Consider the following 14,848-nt stretch of genomic DNA (forward strand, 5'->3'; position numbering starts at 1 on the left):
GGAGGCTCCTAATGAGTTGTGTAATCACAAAAGCAAGTGTGCATCTGATTCTTGGTTTGTGTGATAGGTTAAGATTTACTACTGATAGGGCCTGAAAAAATAAAAAGTAATATCAAAGGTATTGTATAAGGGTAGGATGAAGCTGTCTCTGTTGAACACTATTTTCCTGATATTTAGTTTTGACCTCAGTGTATGTTTTTATCCTTCTAGATGGAGAATCTTGTAACGGCAAGATATTTGAAATTACTTGAAATTACTCAGTTTGTGATACAGGTAAAACATCTCAGAGAGTTAACAAGACACTAAATGCCCAGTACTCCTGTGTTTTCAGTCACTCAGGTATGCACTAAAATTCAGTGGAGTGAGATACAGTCTTATGATTAAATTCTCCCTGCCTGGAATTTATTCTTTAAATACACTTAGTACTGCTTTAGGAGGAATTTCCAGAATTTAAAAACTAAAATGAAACCAAAGTACATCATCAAGTGTTTTAACCCGTGGTTGTTAATAGAGAATATGATAAATGAAGTTTAAAGCTATGGGTTAACACTGTTACGGTTGCACTGAAACCTCTAGATTAACCTTGAGGCTTTGCTTGCCAGCTTAAGGAAGTGAATGATTCTTGAAAAATGATATGAACCCTATGGACTCTTGTTTTTGTTCCACTTGGAATGTTGCTGGTGTACAAAATCCTTCCTATAGTAAAAGAAGAACAAATCAGAGGCTGTGATACATTACAGGTGGGACAGGGTGATCCCAGGTATGTGTACAGAGTGGGAGATGAGCTCCTTGAGATCAGCCCGACCAGGAAAAACTTAGTGAGTCCTGGTAGATGAAAAACTTAACATGAGCCAGCAGTGCACAGTTACTGTTGGTCTTCTGGGCTGCATCAGAAGAGGGATAGCAGCAGAGTGAGGGAGGTGATTGTTTTTCTACAATGCCCTCATAAGCCCCCATCTGGAGTACCTTACTAAAATCTGGAGCCCCCAGCTCAGAAAACATGTGGGGCTCCTAGAACAGGTCCAGAGGAGAGCCACAAATTTGATCAGAGGGCTGGGACACCTCTTGTGTAGGTTGAGGGAAGTGGGCTTGTTTAGCTTGGAGAAGGATTTGAGACCTCATGGCAGTGAGAAGGGAGTTTGTAAGCAGTAAGGGAACTGACTCTACACAGTCTGATGGCTTTAAACTGAAAGTGGAGAGGTTGAGGTTAGAGGAGTGCTTCATCCTGCAGCTTTTGATGTTTTCTTCAGACCACTATTGTGCAGTTAGATGTATTCTTCTTATCACCATCCTTAGGAGATCTAAAGGTTCTTGGGTTGGGCATGTGATGCTACATAGTAGAGGTGGCAGCTGGAGGGAGCTGTTGCCACAGGAAAGGCTGTCACACTCGAAGTGGGAACAGCATTAAAGCTGAGCTACTGAATGGATCAGTCCTCAGGGAAATTTCATATCTCGACTATTGCAACCCACCCCAGTCTGGGGTATTTCAAGGCCATCCTCCTTTGGTTGAGGGAAGATGACTGTAGTTCCTTGTCCTGCTGATTCTTTATTGAAATATTTTTTCCCTGTGCTTTTTGCTAGGAGTAGCTGCTTATTGTCTCTCAGCCATTCCTGTTAGTTCTTTGGTTTTATCACTTCTAATTACAGCACAGTTCTTCCTCTAGGAGGGGATGGAGAGTGAAGTGAGCCTGTGTGTGCTGCCTTACTCGTTTCCCACAGCCCTCATACTCCTCACGGAGGAGCTGTACCAGAGGATCAACTGAGCAAGGATCAGCAATGACAGCACCAATTCTTTGCCTTTGGAAACAAAAACTGGGGCAAGTCACAGTGTACACATGGTTGCATGTGATTAATTAACTGCATGTTTGATCTAAACCCTCCAAGCAGCTCTAACATGGACTCATCGCCTCCAGCTCTCTCATCATCCTTGGCACATCCCATAGTTCTTGCTGAAGTCCTCCTTGCTGCTGGAGCTAATTGGGGACAGCCAATCGCTGCAGTCTCTACTGTCTTCCAGTGGGTGAGAGCTTGTGCTAGAACAGGCTGCTTCTCCCGCATGGCAGTAAGTAGGTAAGGCTCTTACAAGCAGAGCACCAGAAGGGTGCAGTCCAACTTTTTGGCTTGCTGGGCTACACTGAGTAAAGAGGAATTATCTAGGGCTGCATGTATGTAGGTCACTGTGAAAGTAATGCCTGCTCTTTATTTCTGTGGAAACTGCCAACAGATACAAAGAGCACGATATCGCTATTTGATAGAGGAAATGCTCAGCTACAAAGCACAGTTTTTCAACATAGTCACCGTCATTAGTTGTGCATTTTTGCCAGTGGTAAATAAAAGCCTTCATTCCGTACTTGTAAAAACCTGTGTGAGCAGGTTTTCCTTTGGGAAAAGGTTTTTCTTGGGAAAGCCATGTTTGGTTTTTATTTTCTATTTTCTTTTTGCTTTCCATTTTCTCCAAGCTTTTTTGCTGCTGAGCTCTGCAGTAAAGGAGGACCTGCATGCTGCCAATGAGCACCCATTCCACTCTGGTCTGGACTTTCCAGATGTGGAAATTGCTGGTTGCTTGACTCTCACAAAGAATAGTCAAGGAAAAATAAGTGGGAGGAATATCAGAACACTCTACTAACAGGTAACGTTCCCAGCTAATCCCTAATAGCTACAACAGACTCTAGGAGATAAATATGGGCTGATAGTTTCAGGAGAAATTACAAGATTAAAGCTCTCAATAATGTAATACTGCAAGTCCTTGATGGTTTGTTTTTCTTGTTTGTTTGTTTGTTTGTTTTTTTGGTAGGATGGGAAAACAGTAGGTTTAGTACTTTTTCCGTTTCCCTAAAAACGTCATGTAAAAGAATGACTTCAGTAATGGTTTGGCCTCAGAGAGGAAATTATGGGATCTTTCCAACACATATTTTTTTAAGAGTAGCTAATGGCAAGAGGATTTGAGCACTTTAATGGATTTGAATATCCTTTTGCCATTAAAATTAATTGGTCAGCCTAGCAGCTTTTCTTCAGCAGACACTGGATAGCTCATGGTAATCGCCTGAGTAGAGAAATGATGGCTGAGGGAAAAATATAAAAAATAATTCAGAATGCTCATCGTGACTCTGTGTTTGCTGTTTTATTAGCAAGGTTCGCTGCTCACTTAATATTCACAAGTAAACAAATTATTTACAAAAGCCACTTATTCCAAAAGTAGGTGCTGCCACATACTTTAAAACAGGAAGCATTTGTTTTCACAATAGAAAAGACTGATTTCAATACACGATAGTCCATGGCGCTTTAGGTGTAGTTAAATAGTTAAATTATGTGCCTTACTGCTATTGTCACCTGTTTTATCGCAGTCCAGTTAAGAAACACTCATTGTGGAGTTGCACAAACTGAGAATAGTAAAAATGGTATTGTGGGAGGCAATGCAGAATTTGTCTGGAGTTGTTGCTTCATGTTTGGCTGGACAGTGAGCTACTCAACTCAGTGACCAGCTTGATTAAACCAAAGTCTGTTTGCACTGTTTGCAGGACACATCACCCCAAAATCTTTGTATTTTTGGCCCTACTTGTATTTTATTTTGAAGGCGTACACAGACTGGATAAGCTGTCTAGGTATGGTTCAGCAGGGTGGACTTTTTCCACCGACGTGTCCCACTGAAAAACAGTACAAGTCGCATGAGCACAATTTGAAACAGATGAAATTCCATCAGAGAGAAAGGAAACAATTATTGTGGAAACAAATATTGTGAGGACTGAACGCAGGCAGAGGTTGCCCAGAGTGGCTATGGAGTCTCTATCCTTTGAGTAAGTTAAAGCTCAATGGAACACGATGCCGGGCAACCTGCTCAAACTGAGTGTGGCCTGGATAATCTAGAGATGCTGTTCACCACCCCCAGAGTTTTGTGATTGAGTCTGTGATTCTGTGAAGTGCTCAGTGACTCAAGGCAGCCGACAACTGGCCAGAGGGTGCCTGGAAGTGAGAGAAGGAAACTGTCCCTCTTTAATTTCCAAATACTTAATAAACAGAGTAACACTTGACAGAAAAATACAGGGTGGAGTGCTGATAACATATTCTTAAACCAGATAGCACGTGAAGAGACTTCAGGTCTTTACTAGACTGAGAAGCAGTATTCAGCTCTGTGAACTTTGCAGAGAATGTGCCTTTCATTAGAGCATGCTGCACACTGGATAACTGAAGCTGGTGGTCTGTAGGCTTCAATGAGCTTCTTCATGAGAGGTAAACTGAGAGTAAGGAGTGGCAAGAAGCAAAATGGCCTTTTTTGCTATCCTTCCTATCTTGCCCATGAAGAAGCAGAAGGAAAAGGACACCAAGCAGCTTAAAGATGAGAACGATAAGCTTGAAGAAAGTAAAAGATTTATGATCAGAAGAAACGAAGAGACATCATGGCTAGGAGCGATGGTCAACTCTTCTGTCTTTGAAATATGTTTTAATTCATTCACTGTTGTTTTTTTTTGTTTTTTTTTTTTTCTGATGTTGTTGTTGTGTTCTCTATCAGTTTTAAACAGCTCTAAAACAAGTGACTACATTCCAAATACACAGATGGGTAAACTGACGCACAGCATCAGTCTGAACTATGGGATTATGCAGCAGTCCAGTAGAAGGATTCTAGCAGAAATCCATAGCATGCTGCTTCTTCAGGCCTCTCAACAGTGGGTGTTTGCAGGAACAAAAGAGAGAATCTTCTGAGGTGGTACTATTTCCTCTTTCCTGCCCCCCCTTCCAGAATATGAGATCAGAACCACCTAAAACTTACTTCAGTTTTATGCAGTCTACCTCTTCTGTGACTGGCATTGCACTTGTTCTGAGATCTAAGTCTGTACTAGATTTACTTCCACGGTATGTTGATCTCCACCTGAGCAACATGATCTTCTTGAAGTACTTCATGGTGTTGTTTTTTACAGTTACGAAACACATTGTGTTTATCATGCTGTTACTCATAGCAATGCATTCAACTATGTAAAAAGCGGTAAGATAATGCTTCTCTTTCACAAAGATTGTGGGGAAAAAGTCACGGACAATGGTGAAGCCATAGAAGGGTGCCCAGCAAAGAACATAGGCGGTCAAGATGCACATCAGTACCATTACTGTTTTTCTTCTGCATCGAAGCCTTTTCCTGATTTGCTCTGTCTGAAATCCTGGTACGGTTTTAAACCAAAGCTCTCGAGAGATTCTGGCATAACATAAGGTCATCGTAATCACAGGTGCAACAAATTCAATACCAAAGATGAATAGGAAGTAGGATTTGTAGTACATCTGTTGGTCAACTGGCCAAATTTGACCACAGAAAATTTTCTCCTGGTTTTTTACTATAAATAATACAGTTTCAGTAGCAAAGTATGCAGATGGGATAGCTACAAGGATGGAGACGATCCAGACCAAGGCGATCAGGATGGTTGCTGTTTGATAATTCATGCGTGGTTTCAGTGGGTGAACAATGGCCAGGTACCTAGAACAGACAAATACACTCATAATGGAGCTTGTAAACAGCATTAATCAGAGCACAGTTCAAAATACATGTGGACAGAATAAGGCAGGAGGAAACTGCTGGGATTGTTAGAGATTGACACGTGGCCAAAGTAGTGGCCTAGAATGAAGATCCTAAACCATAAGTTCTGGAGCAAATAGCTGAGGAGTTGGTTAAGATAGCAGGTCTTTGACAATCTGAAAACCTGACTGCATATTAAGAACTCAGTCTTAAACTCCCACCTGCTAACAAAGCCAAGCTGAAAAAGATGTAGTGTGGTGTCATAAACTTTTCAGTTCTTAACAGGGATCATGCATTTGGGAGTTATGGATAGACTAGAAGAAGAGAAAGAGAGGGAGTATTCCTATTACTGACAAATATGTTAGCAGGAGATAATGCAATACGGAGATGACAGTGTATCCAGGACACACCGTGATACAGCATCTGGAATACTTTGTTGGGCAGCACATGTACAGGTGTTTAAAATACACATTAATATACACCTAGTCAGGTGCAGGTATAAGCACAAATACATAGAAGGAGGAGAAAAAATTGCCTATGCAGAGAACAATTTGAATATAATTATATATATATATAACATACATGATAGTATTTCCATTGTTTGCCTTGTTAATCCATGGAGTGAAAAGATATGAAGCTGACACCAGCAATGGTTACAGGTGGTTTTTCAGCCACCAGCAAAGGACTGTATGTCCATTTGCTGCTCGTGCACATTTTTGTTTAGGCTGCTGGAGGTGTCTGTAGCTAATAATTAATCTCAAATATGCTTTATTAAGTAGTGTGTGCCATCCTGTACAAGTTGAGTTAGGTGTTAGCACTTCTTATTACTGTAAAGCTGCACAATGCACCGCAGTGTTTCACAAACAAGTATGGAGAAGTAGAAGTATGATGCTTGCAAGACCAATCAAGTGCCCTTGATTCAGTTAAAAAAGGGCTTAGGACCAAATTGCATCCACTCTCGGTTGCAGGGTTCTGTTTCTATTTTTCTTTTTTCCTAATATTTGGTTGGAGTTGGGAAGGTGTTTTTTTTAAGAAGCTTTGGTTATGAGTTTACATTAGGATGCTCTCTAGCTCAGATTACAATGCTGCTAAGAGGAGAAATTCCAGAGCTCTCAGTGCAGTTGTATTTGACACAAAGGGCTGTTTGAAACAGTGGCATTTCTCATTCATTCAGATACTCTTCTGTCTGTATATATGATATACACAGATATAATTCATCCTAAAATAAAATGGAGATTCAGTAGGGCATTTCACAAGCCAGATCTTGGAAGCAGATAAATTGCTCATTGCTTTTAACACCGCAGGCTAGATGTCAAGGGTCAGCAGAATTATTCGTCTTCATTGTGGAGCTGACAAATGAATATTTTTAGATCAGGTCTTGTGGAAAGGACATTGTGGAATAAGATGTGTGTATTGATAGGTATGCATATCAGCTCAGCAGAAAGCTTGGCTGAATGGGGAAATCTCCACAGCAGAATTTTGTGATGGATTTCTTGGTTGCCATTGCTTACCACACTTTGCTGTCACTGTGAAATAGTGCTGGAACACACAAACTGGATAAAGATGAAACTGCACTGGAAGATGTGATCCAAAAGAGCACATAAAACATACCAGGTGCTCTTGAGCATTCAGTCCAGGGAGCCCAGATACAGCCAACCTCCCCCACTCCTGAACATTAACAGCATGGGCATTGTGTGCTTAGCACAAAATCCTCCTCTTCAGATCTCTATTCACACTGCATTATTTTTTAAGATTTTGAAATTCTTATATGTTTTCTGCAAATAGACATGCAAAAATATGAAGTAGAATCAGACTTGCGAGAAGTCCTACAGAGTAGGATTGTCCTCTCTACACAGGTGAACCTTTTAAAATGACCTAAATACATGAAGAGAAATCTAATAGGGGCTAAAGTCAACTACCCCCGTGACACAACCAACATGGCTGTGAAATGAATTTCTCTGCTTACTAATTCAAAACCTCACACATAACAGACAATGAAACCCAAGTGTTCTCACAATGAACTTCAGTGATTAATTATTTCCAGGGTTGTTTTTAAAGATGTGTGGGGAGATATGCAAGAAATCTTCTTATTTCCTTTCAGACATGAGGGCTCAGTGACCTGTATTATTTTGTCAAACTGGGATGCAGTAGAATGGTTTTTTAAAAACAAAATGTAATAATTCAGAAGGAGAAATGAAGGCTTGATTCCCTAAGATTATGCAAACATTATTGGTAAGAAGTTCTTGAAAGAAATCATACAGTGTGTAGATGGATATACAGAGGGTAAATAGAAATGTATGATTATACACAAAAGGTGACTTGTCTTTGTGTAAACAGTTTACTGTATAGGTCTCTGGCTTTCTGTGAGTTGGGCATGCCAGGCTTATATCAGCATGAAGCTGATTCTCAGCACTTGGGTCTATCAGAATCCACAGAACACGAGACTAAGAGAACAGGAGTTACAAAAAAGAGCATAGTTATATGAATTGTTAAAATTCCTGGAGTGAAAGGCAAGCAGAGAAATTTCTCAGGACTGCAGCAAAAGGCAGGTGTGCTTTATTTTTATTTATGACTACAGCATAAAGCAGCAGTGTGCTCAGCTCACACCATTAGGAAAGCTGTAATAAACCCTCTGGAAGGCTGCATTGATGGAGTATTTTAACGCTTCCTGGACACACTGCAATCACCACTGTTTCATGGGTTCTGTAAATAACATTTGGATGTTTCCTAGCCTGCTGCTATGCCATCCTCAGAGAGGCATGTAAAGAGAGAGTATTTCAGTGAAGGAGCGTGTTGATCATACTCACTGAGCATCCACTTCTGGGTTGGAGCATCCATCTAAGACCTCAGTACTAACTAATGTTGAGACTGTTGGGTTTGCTCAGTAGAGCATGACAGGGAATAATAACCCCATTTTGCAAGCTTGATTGAGGTCTTACCTGTTATTCTCTTTCACACCAAAACAAAAACGGTGGAGAAGACTTTAGAAGTGAGAAAAACATATCCTGTAAGACAGTAACCCTACTAGGAAACTCACCTGTTAATTCTGTAGTCACCAGTTGACTATTTCTCTCTCTGTGAAGAATACTTACTTCACATTTTGTTGTAAAGGTGGGGCAAAAGGAAAAGCTCTGTAGCCCAGTAATGGAAATTCCTTAGAGATACATAGTTTGGAGCAGGATTGGGTGAAACACCTTTCTTTTTTGGCCTATTGATTGTTTTACATTTCTCAGTCTCCTCTTTCCTAAATCTTTTCCAACAGTTGAGTTGGATATATTTTCATGAGGGCCGGAGGGGAAGGCTTTAATAAATGAACATTCTTTTCACCTGAAAAGTTTAAACAAGATATTTCCACATAGTTTTCTTTGAGATGATCTTATGACCTCATGCGATTAAGCTGTTATGAAAAAAGATACCCAGGTCTGTATAGCACCTACCTTAAAATGACCACATCCTACAGAACAGCTGAGCTTAGTAAAAACCTAGTAATCTGGCCTTCTCCTTGAGCAGTTGTAACTCCTCACCTACCTGTCAACAGCGATAGCCAGGAGAGCATTGGTAGAAACATAGAGAGAGACAGTCCGTAGGTAGTTGACTGAGGCACAGAGGACATGGCCGTGCTCCCAAGACAGCTGCCGTACCACATAGTAGTCCATCTCAAAGGGGCAACAGACGATAGCAACAATGAAGTCTGAGATTGCCAGGTTGGCAATCAGCAGGTTGGTGAGGTTTCGCAGCTTCTTGTAGCGGGCAAGGGCAGCGATGAAGATGAAGTTGCCAATGCCACAGACCAGCATGATGCCAACAAGAGCCACGCCGATCACAATCTTGGCTGCAAAGAAGGTGCGAGTTTTGGTCATGTCATCTTCGCTGTCCAGTGGCAGGTCATAATCACTGTAATTGAAATTGAAAGGGAAGGAAAAATTTCGCATGGAGGTTAAATCTCCATCATGGAGATTGTAGATTGCAGCAAAGTTGAGATGGACGGTAGCATTTGGGTTATGTTCATCTTGCTCCAGGACCATGTCTGTCTTCTTTTGATGCATGTGGCTTGGCTGACCCTTAGATTTGTATTAAAATTACCCAGCGTGTCAGGGCACAACAGTGGCAGGCAAGAGACCTCATCCAAAGTTTCCACCTGAGCAGTGAGTCACCTTGTCTTTGTCCCCATGAGACTATAGAGCAACAGCATCTTTTATCATCTTCTGTGGAAACAAAAAAAGGAAAACATTTCCTGAGAGGAAATTACAGCAAAAATAATGTTCATAGGGGAAGCAATATCCACCTGGTTGCCCTGCAGCTCTATTGCTGTCTGTGCACAGTGGGAAGAAATACTTTGTGAAAGGATGCTTTGGTTATCATAAAATACCTAGAGTTGCATAAGACAGTGGTTGCAACATCTGGCAGTTTTATTTACCAAAAATGAAATTTTGTTTTTAGCACAGAGTAAAGTGACAGTACAGGAGTGTACAATCTACTTCACATATCTGCCAGCCTTCAAGTCCATGGTGTTGACATCTCGGTGCGAGGTAAAAGAGCTATAAGGAGATGGCACCTCGGTTTGTTGAGAAGTATCTGATGTCTCTTCAGGGCAAGGCTTTTTTTTTTATGCTGGATGTCTCAACAAGAAAGAAGAGAACCAATGTCCTGGCTTATAAATACATTTCTTAATTAGTAAGAGTTGCCAAGACCCAAAAAAAGAGTGAAGCCAGCACTTTCTTTTTTGGCAGCCATGTAGTGAGTGTTGGGGGAGGGATGACCAGATTTCCAGCCCGCATAATCTATCATTGCTTCTCACAAACCAGTGGAATACTGCCAGTCTGCATGGACAAGAATTTGTCCCATGAACCTTCCTGTAAGGCTCTGCTGCAAAGGCAAACCAGCTGCTCAAAAGGAGGGTGCTTCCACAAACAGGGTTTTAAGGTAACAGGAAAAATCCTCCTTATGCAAGACAAAAGCACCCTGAATATTTGAAAATAAAGGAGAGAGAAGGATACTTCCCTCTTCGTACTGCCTGTTGTACCAAACATTAAAAACAGCTTTATTTCCCACACTGAGGAAAATATCTAGTCTACTCCTTAGTTTTGCCTTTCCCTCTGGATCAAAATGCTGAGAAGACTGTATTCTTGCATCCTCCCACACTGTGTCTGGGAGTCCTCACACCAGACTCCCAGATAATCAGGACAGTCCTAATCCATCCCAGAAGAGAACTGAGGAGGACTGCTGCTTTTTCATTATTATAGCAGTACGTCTTCAGCTCAAGAAAAGCTACTGAGTAATGCTCACAATGGCTACAAAGGACTGTACAGAGGAGCTGTTCATCCCTCCCTATGACCACTCTCAGCCCCTAGTGTACCAATGCTCCGTAAATCTGGGAGAAACTCTTCTGTACAACTTCTGTCTCCACACTGCTTTTCAGACTGAGAGTTGCAGAACAACTGAATAGCAGAAAGCCAAAGCCTGAAACTAAACAGCATTTCAAACAATTAACTGGTTTGCACGACATCCCCAAAGCTGACTGAAAGTGTGAGCCTTCGCGTAACACTGGCGCTAAACAATTACGTGGACACAGAATCCATATATTGGTCATAGCAAGGAGCAACATCTGTTTTACACAAATTTCTCTGCAAAATATCAGGAAAGATCATTAAAACTAATAAAAACAAGCACACACAAATGGACATAACACCATCAAGTAACTAACTACCTGCAGCTGCTCTTACCTTCTTCAGGGTCTCTGGGGCTCTGGGTGTAGCCTCCTGGATTCTCCCCTGCAAATACGTTGCTGTCACTGAAGCACAGAAGGGATTACTACAAAAGCAGCCAAAGGACTTTGCTGAACGATCATTTCTCTGCCCTGTAGCTCAGAGGGAGGATAGCTGTGCTGTCTGCGTGCATGCATCTAAAGCCTTTTCTCAGTGGGAGGCACCTTGAAGCTGTCCATGCATTTCTAATTTTAAAGAGGCAGTACAATACAGAGACAATACAGCACAGGTCTCCAGCCTTATTTTTCCGCTCTTGAAATCGCCTGAATGCAGCGAACAGTGGAATGTCTTTGTTAATGAATCTGAGCACGGAGGATGTAAAACCCCAGTGTGTGATTGATTTTTGAGTTTTGTCTGTGCTAGTCAGCAGCTACCTATACCTGGTGTGAAACAGAAGTAGAATACAAAGCTCCTGTTGGAGAGGAACGGGAGGAAGAAGAGAGAACCACTTTCCCAGGAACCTTTCTCTGTGGTTATCTCTGCAGCCATTGTCCTGAAGACTGCTACTGTGGCAGCTTGTGCAGAAACGAGGGTCAAGCATTGAACAGCTATAAATCAGAGGACTTCTGACAGCTTCCCTTGACCTCTGAGGGAATTAGTCAGAGTAGGAAAGTGGCAGTGAATCCTTAACAATGTGGTGTCCTTTGCTAATGCTGCCTCTTGTTGCTCTGAAGTGCTCGCACCCCAGCGGTCTTTTTGCTTCCCAGTTCTGCAAAAGGAAAGGAAATGTGCTGCAGATCTCCTGTCCTCTTCTGCACCTCTGGTTATCTTTACCATAGCTTTTATTTTTCAAAGTGTATTTGGGACACATTGCATAGTTCTTGGTATGTGAGTCCGTATTGTGAGCTATTGTGAGCTAGTGGGGTCCTACCTCTGAAAGTGGGAATTAAAGAGAGCAATCTGTTAAATGACTACAAATGTGAAATGAGTTTGGATGGAAAAAACAGTAATATGACATTTGTACCAGAAAACCTGTGGAAGGCCAAAGCTAGCAGATGTCATTATGAATTTTTTCAGTTGGTTTTGTTTTAGCACTCATTCTAGTAGGCGAAAAGCCACTTTAGATGTATTTAATATGCTGAAAACATCCAACCAAATACACAGTGAGGAAATTAGGCATGGTCTACTTGTTGAATTCTATCACACACACACACAGATCTTTGAAGAAGAGACAACGTGGTCTTGTACATCAGAATCAGGTCTAAAACATCCCTAAAATGTGCCACATACACTAGAAACAGGCCTTTAGAAGAGCTAATGTAAGCTAGCTTTTAATGTAGTTCTTGCGAACTTTACATTAAGAATGCTTGTGTTCTCTTTAAGACTTTGTTCAGCTGTCTCACATTAAGTTATCTAGTGAGTTAACTAAGTAACATGATATCTAAATATTTATATTCCTTTAGGCCAAAACCTCAGCTGCTGTAGAACAGTGTATCCCTGTTAACTGCAGCTCCTCCAGATCTGCACTTTGTGCTTTACATGTAGCCTCTGTACAGCTGTTCATCCACCACGGTCCAAATAATTGTGCTGTATGTGTCAAGCTGTTTCTTAGAAAATACTGGTAATACCGTGAAATGATGCATTTGGCATGTACTGTGCGAGGCAGTGCTTTGTATTTGTCGAATTGAAATTGTTGAATAGACAGTGAAACCAAAGGTCCTGAGTGTCGCTTTTAAAGCTACACAGGTACGCTGAAGGTTAAAAACAGGGCCTAGGACTTGCTACATCAAAGGCCAAGGTGGTAGTGGAGGGACTCTAGAGCCACTGGGTGTGTGCAGGAGGATTTCCCAGCTGTAGATATACAAGAAGTCCAAATCCACCTTCCAAAAACCAGAGTTTTTTAATGTAGAAGTGCTCAAAAAGCATCTCCATGGAACAGCCAGGATATGATATGGGCTGGGCAGCTGTCTATGTGTGTATGGGACTTCATCCTAGTAGCTTTGTAGCCAGTGAATCTCTTTCTTCTCCTAGGAGAAGGCTTTGGTACACCTGAAAGCATTCCTTGCCCGCAGCTCGTATATAATGACATCCATTTATCGCATGCTTCCATTCTATTACGTTGTTTCTCATTGCATCTAAGTCTGGAGCTGGGTTTCTGCATAAGAGTAGGTTTCTCATTCCTAGCTACATCCCTAATCCTGTTACAACATTTTAACAGTGCATTTCATGAGACCAATGTTATCAGTTTGACAAATTCAGTCAGAGGCAAAAGAAGGTCGATTCTGTAAACTATCATGTAAACAGCTTACGTTCCTGGGTTTGGTTGGTGTCATTAATATGGTCGCAGTTTGAATGGGGAAATTATTTGCAGGCTAAATTATGCAAAAGAAGATTGCAGTGCAAAGTAGTTGTTTAGAGAGTTTCAAATAATGAATGTCTAAAGCTAACATTTAGCCTGGTAACAGAGCTAAGGGCTCTGGCCTTTTATTTCAAAACAGCAAATGCACCATCTATTGTCCAAATTTCCTTAATTGCTAAATAAATTGGACTCAGAGCTATGTAATTAATCCTAGGGGACTTACATAAGCTTTGCATGAAGTGTAACTGGAATTTTACAGAAATTGCTAATACAAATCAGTTGGTGAAATGTGACAGGAACTCGATAGAACAATAGCATCAGACATGCTGCTGATATTCTGGAAACATGAACAAAAGGTAGCAGTGCACATGGGTTGCCACTGTCAGTGTATCTTTGTACAGACACTCAATTTAAGGGTGTTATTAAGAGTGTGTTACTGGCATACTGGTATGTTTGAGAAGGTTATGTTCAAGAGAAATTATTTGAGATATATAGGGCTGACAAGAGTTCAGTATCAATCCGAGGAAGCGATTAATGTAGTGTGAAAGCCTTTCAGCAGGTAACCTATGCTGATTATTTCTGCACGCTCTTGAAATGGATCTGGGCCCAACAGAATGATGTCTAATGGCTGTTTCATTTGACGCTGCTCAAAGCATGAAGCCAAAGCCCTGGTGTCAAAATGAGTCATGACAAGAAGCATTCACACCTTATTTCTGCCTTGAAAAGGTTTTATGGTTCTTCTATGTGGTTTTACAACTCCAGGGTCAAATCAACCTTCTTCCAATCATACTTTTGAAGTCTGAGAGCATTGCTGTTGAAGTGATTGCACTGAGAGGAGAGAAAAGGTATGTCTTTGTTTCACAAACTATCTGGAAGTGAAGCAAATCCATCCCATTCACATCTATGTTTTCATACGATAGCTGTGCCCACTCCCAGACTTCCCAGGACTGACTGCTGTGTGAGCTACCAGGAACGTGATGGGGCTCATGTGCTTCAGCCTGTCCATGGAACTCTGCGAATACTTGCTGTGAGTCCCAGTATCTGTAGGGATGTAACCACAGACCTGGTGACTATTGATACCAGAATAAATTATTAGTTCATTGTGAGAAAGAACATCCCATGGCAAATAATACAGGGATCAGCATAACGCTGTTTGAAAACCAGAGCATAAGTTGGGAGCTGTGTAACTGGAGGAAGCAGGGCGATTGAGCAGATCACCAAACTGGCACATTAGCTGTTGCTCTGGTGCTGCAGCAAGACGGCTTGCTGGTGGACTGCCTGCTTTTT

At 41.4% G+C, this 14,848-nt stretch overlaps 1 protein-coding gene across 1 annotated transcript; it reads right to left on the reverse strand.

Moving 5' to 3' along the window:
* Positions 1-3,102: 3,102 nt before the first annotated feature.
* Positions 3,103-11,505, reverse strand: PROKR1 (prokineticin receptor 1). Its single transcript, XM_015856549.3, has 3 exons — positions 11,221-11,505; positions 9,026-9,702; positions 3,103-5,458 (listed from the first exon to the last, which is right to left on the reverse strand). Exons 2-3 carry the CDS (start codon positions 9,541-9,543, stop codon positions 4,762-4,764), a joined length of 1,215 nt encoding a protein of 404 aa, XP_015712035.1. The 5' UTR covers positions 9,544-9,702; positions 11,221-11,505; the 3' UTR covers positions 3,103-4,761.
* Positions 11,506-14,848: the final 3,343 nt, after the last annotated feature.

This window comes from Coturnix japonica, chromosome 3 (genome assembly GCF_054131305.1).
Source record: "Coturnix japonica strain WE chromosome 3, WE-NBRP24, whole genome shotgun sequence".
NCBI classification, from domain to species: domain Eukaryota; kingdom Metazoa; phylum Chordata; class Aves; order Galliformes; family Phasianidae; genus Coturnix; species Coturnix japonica.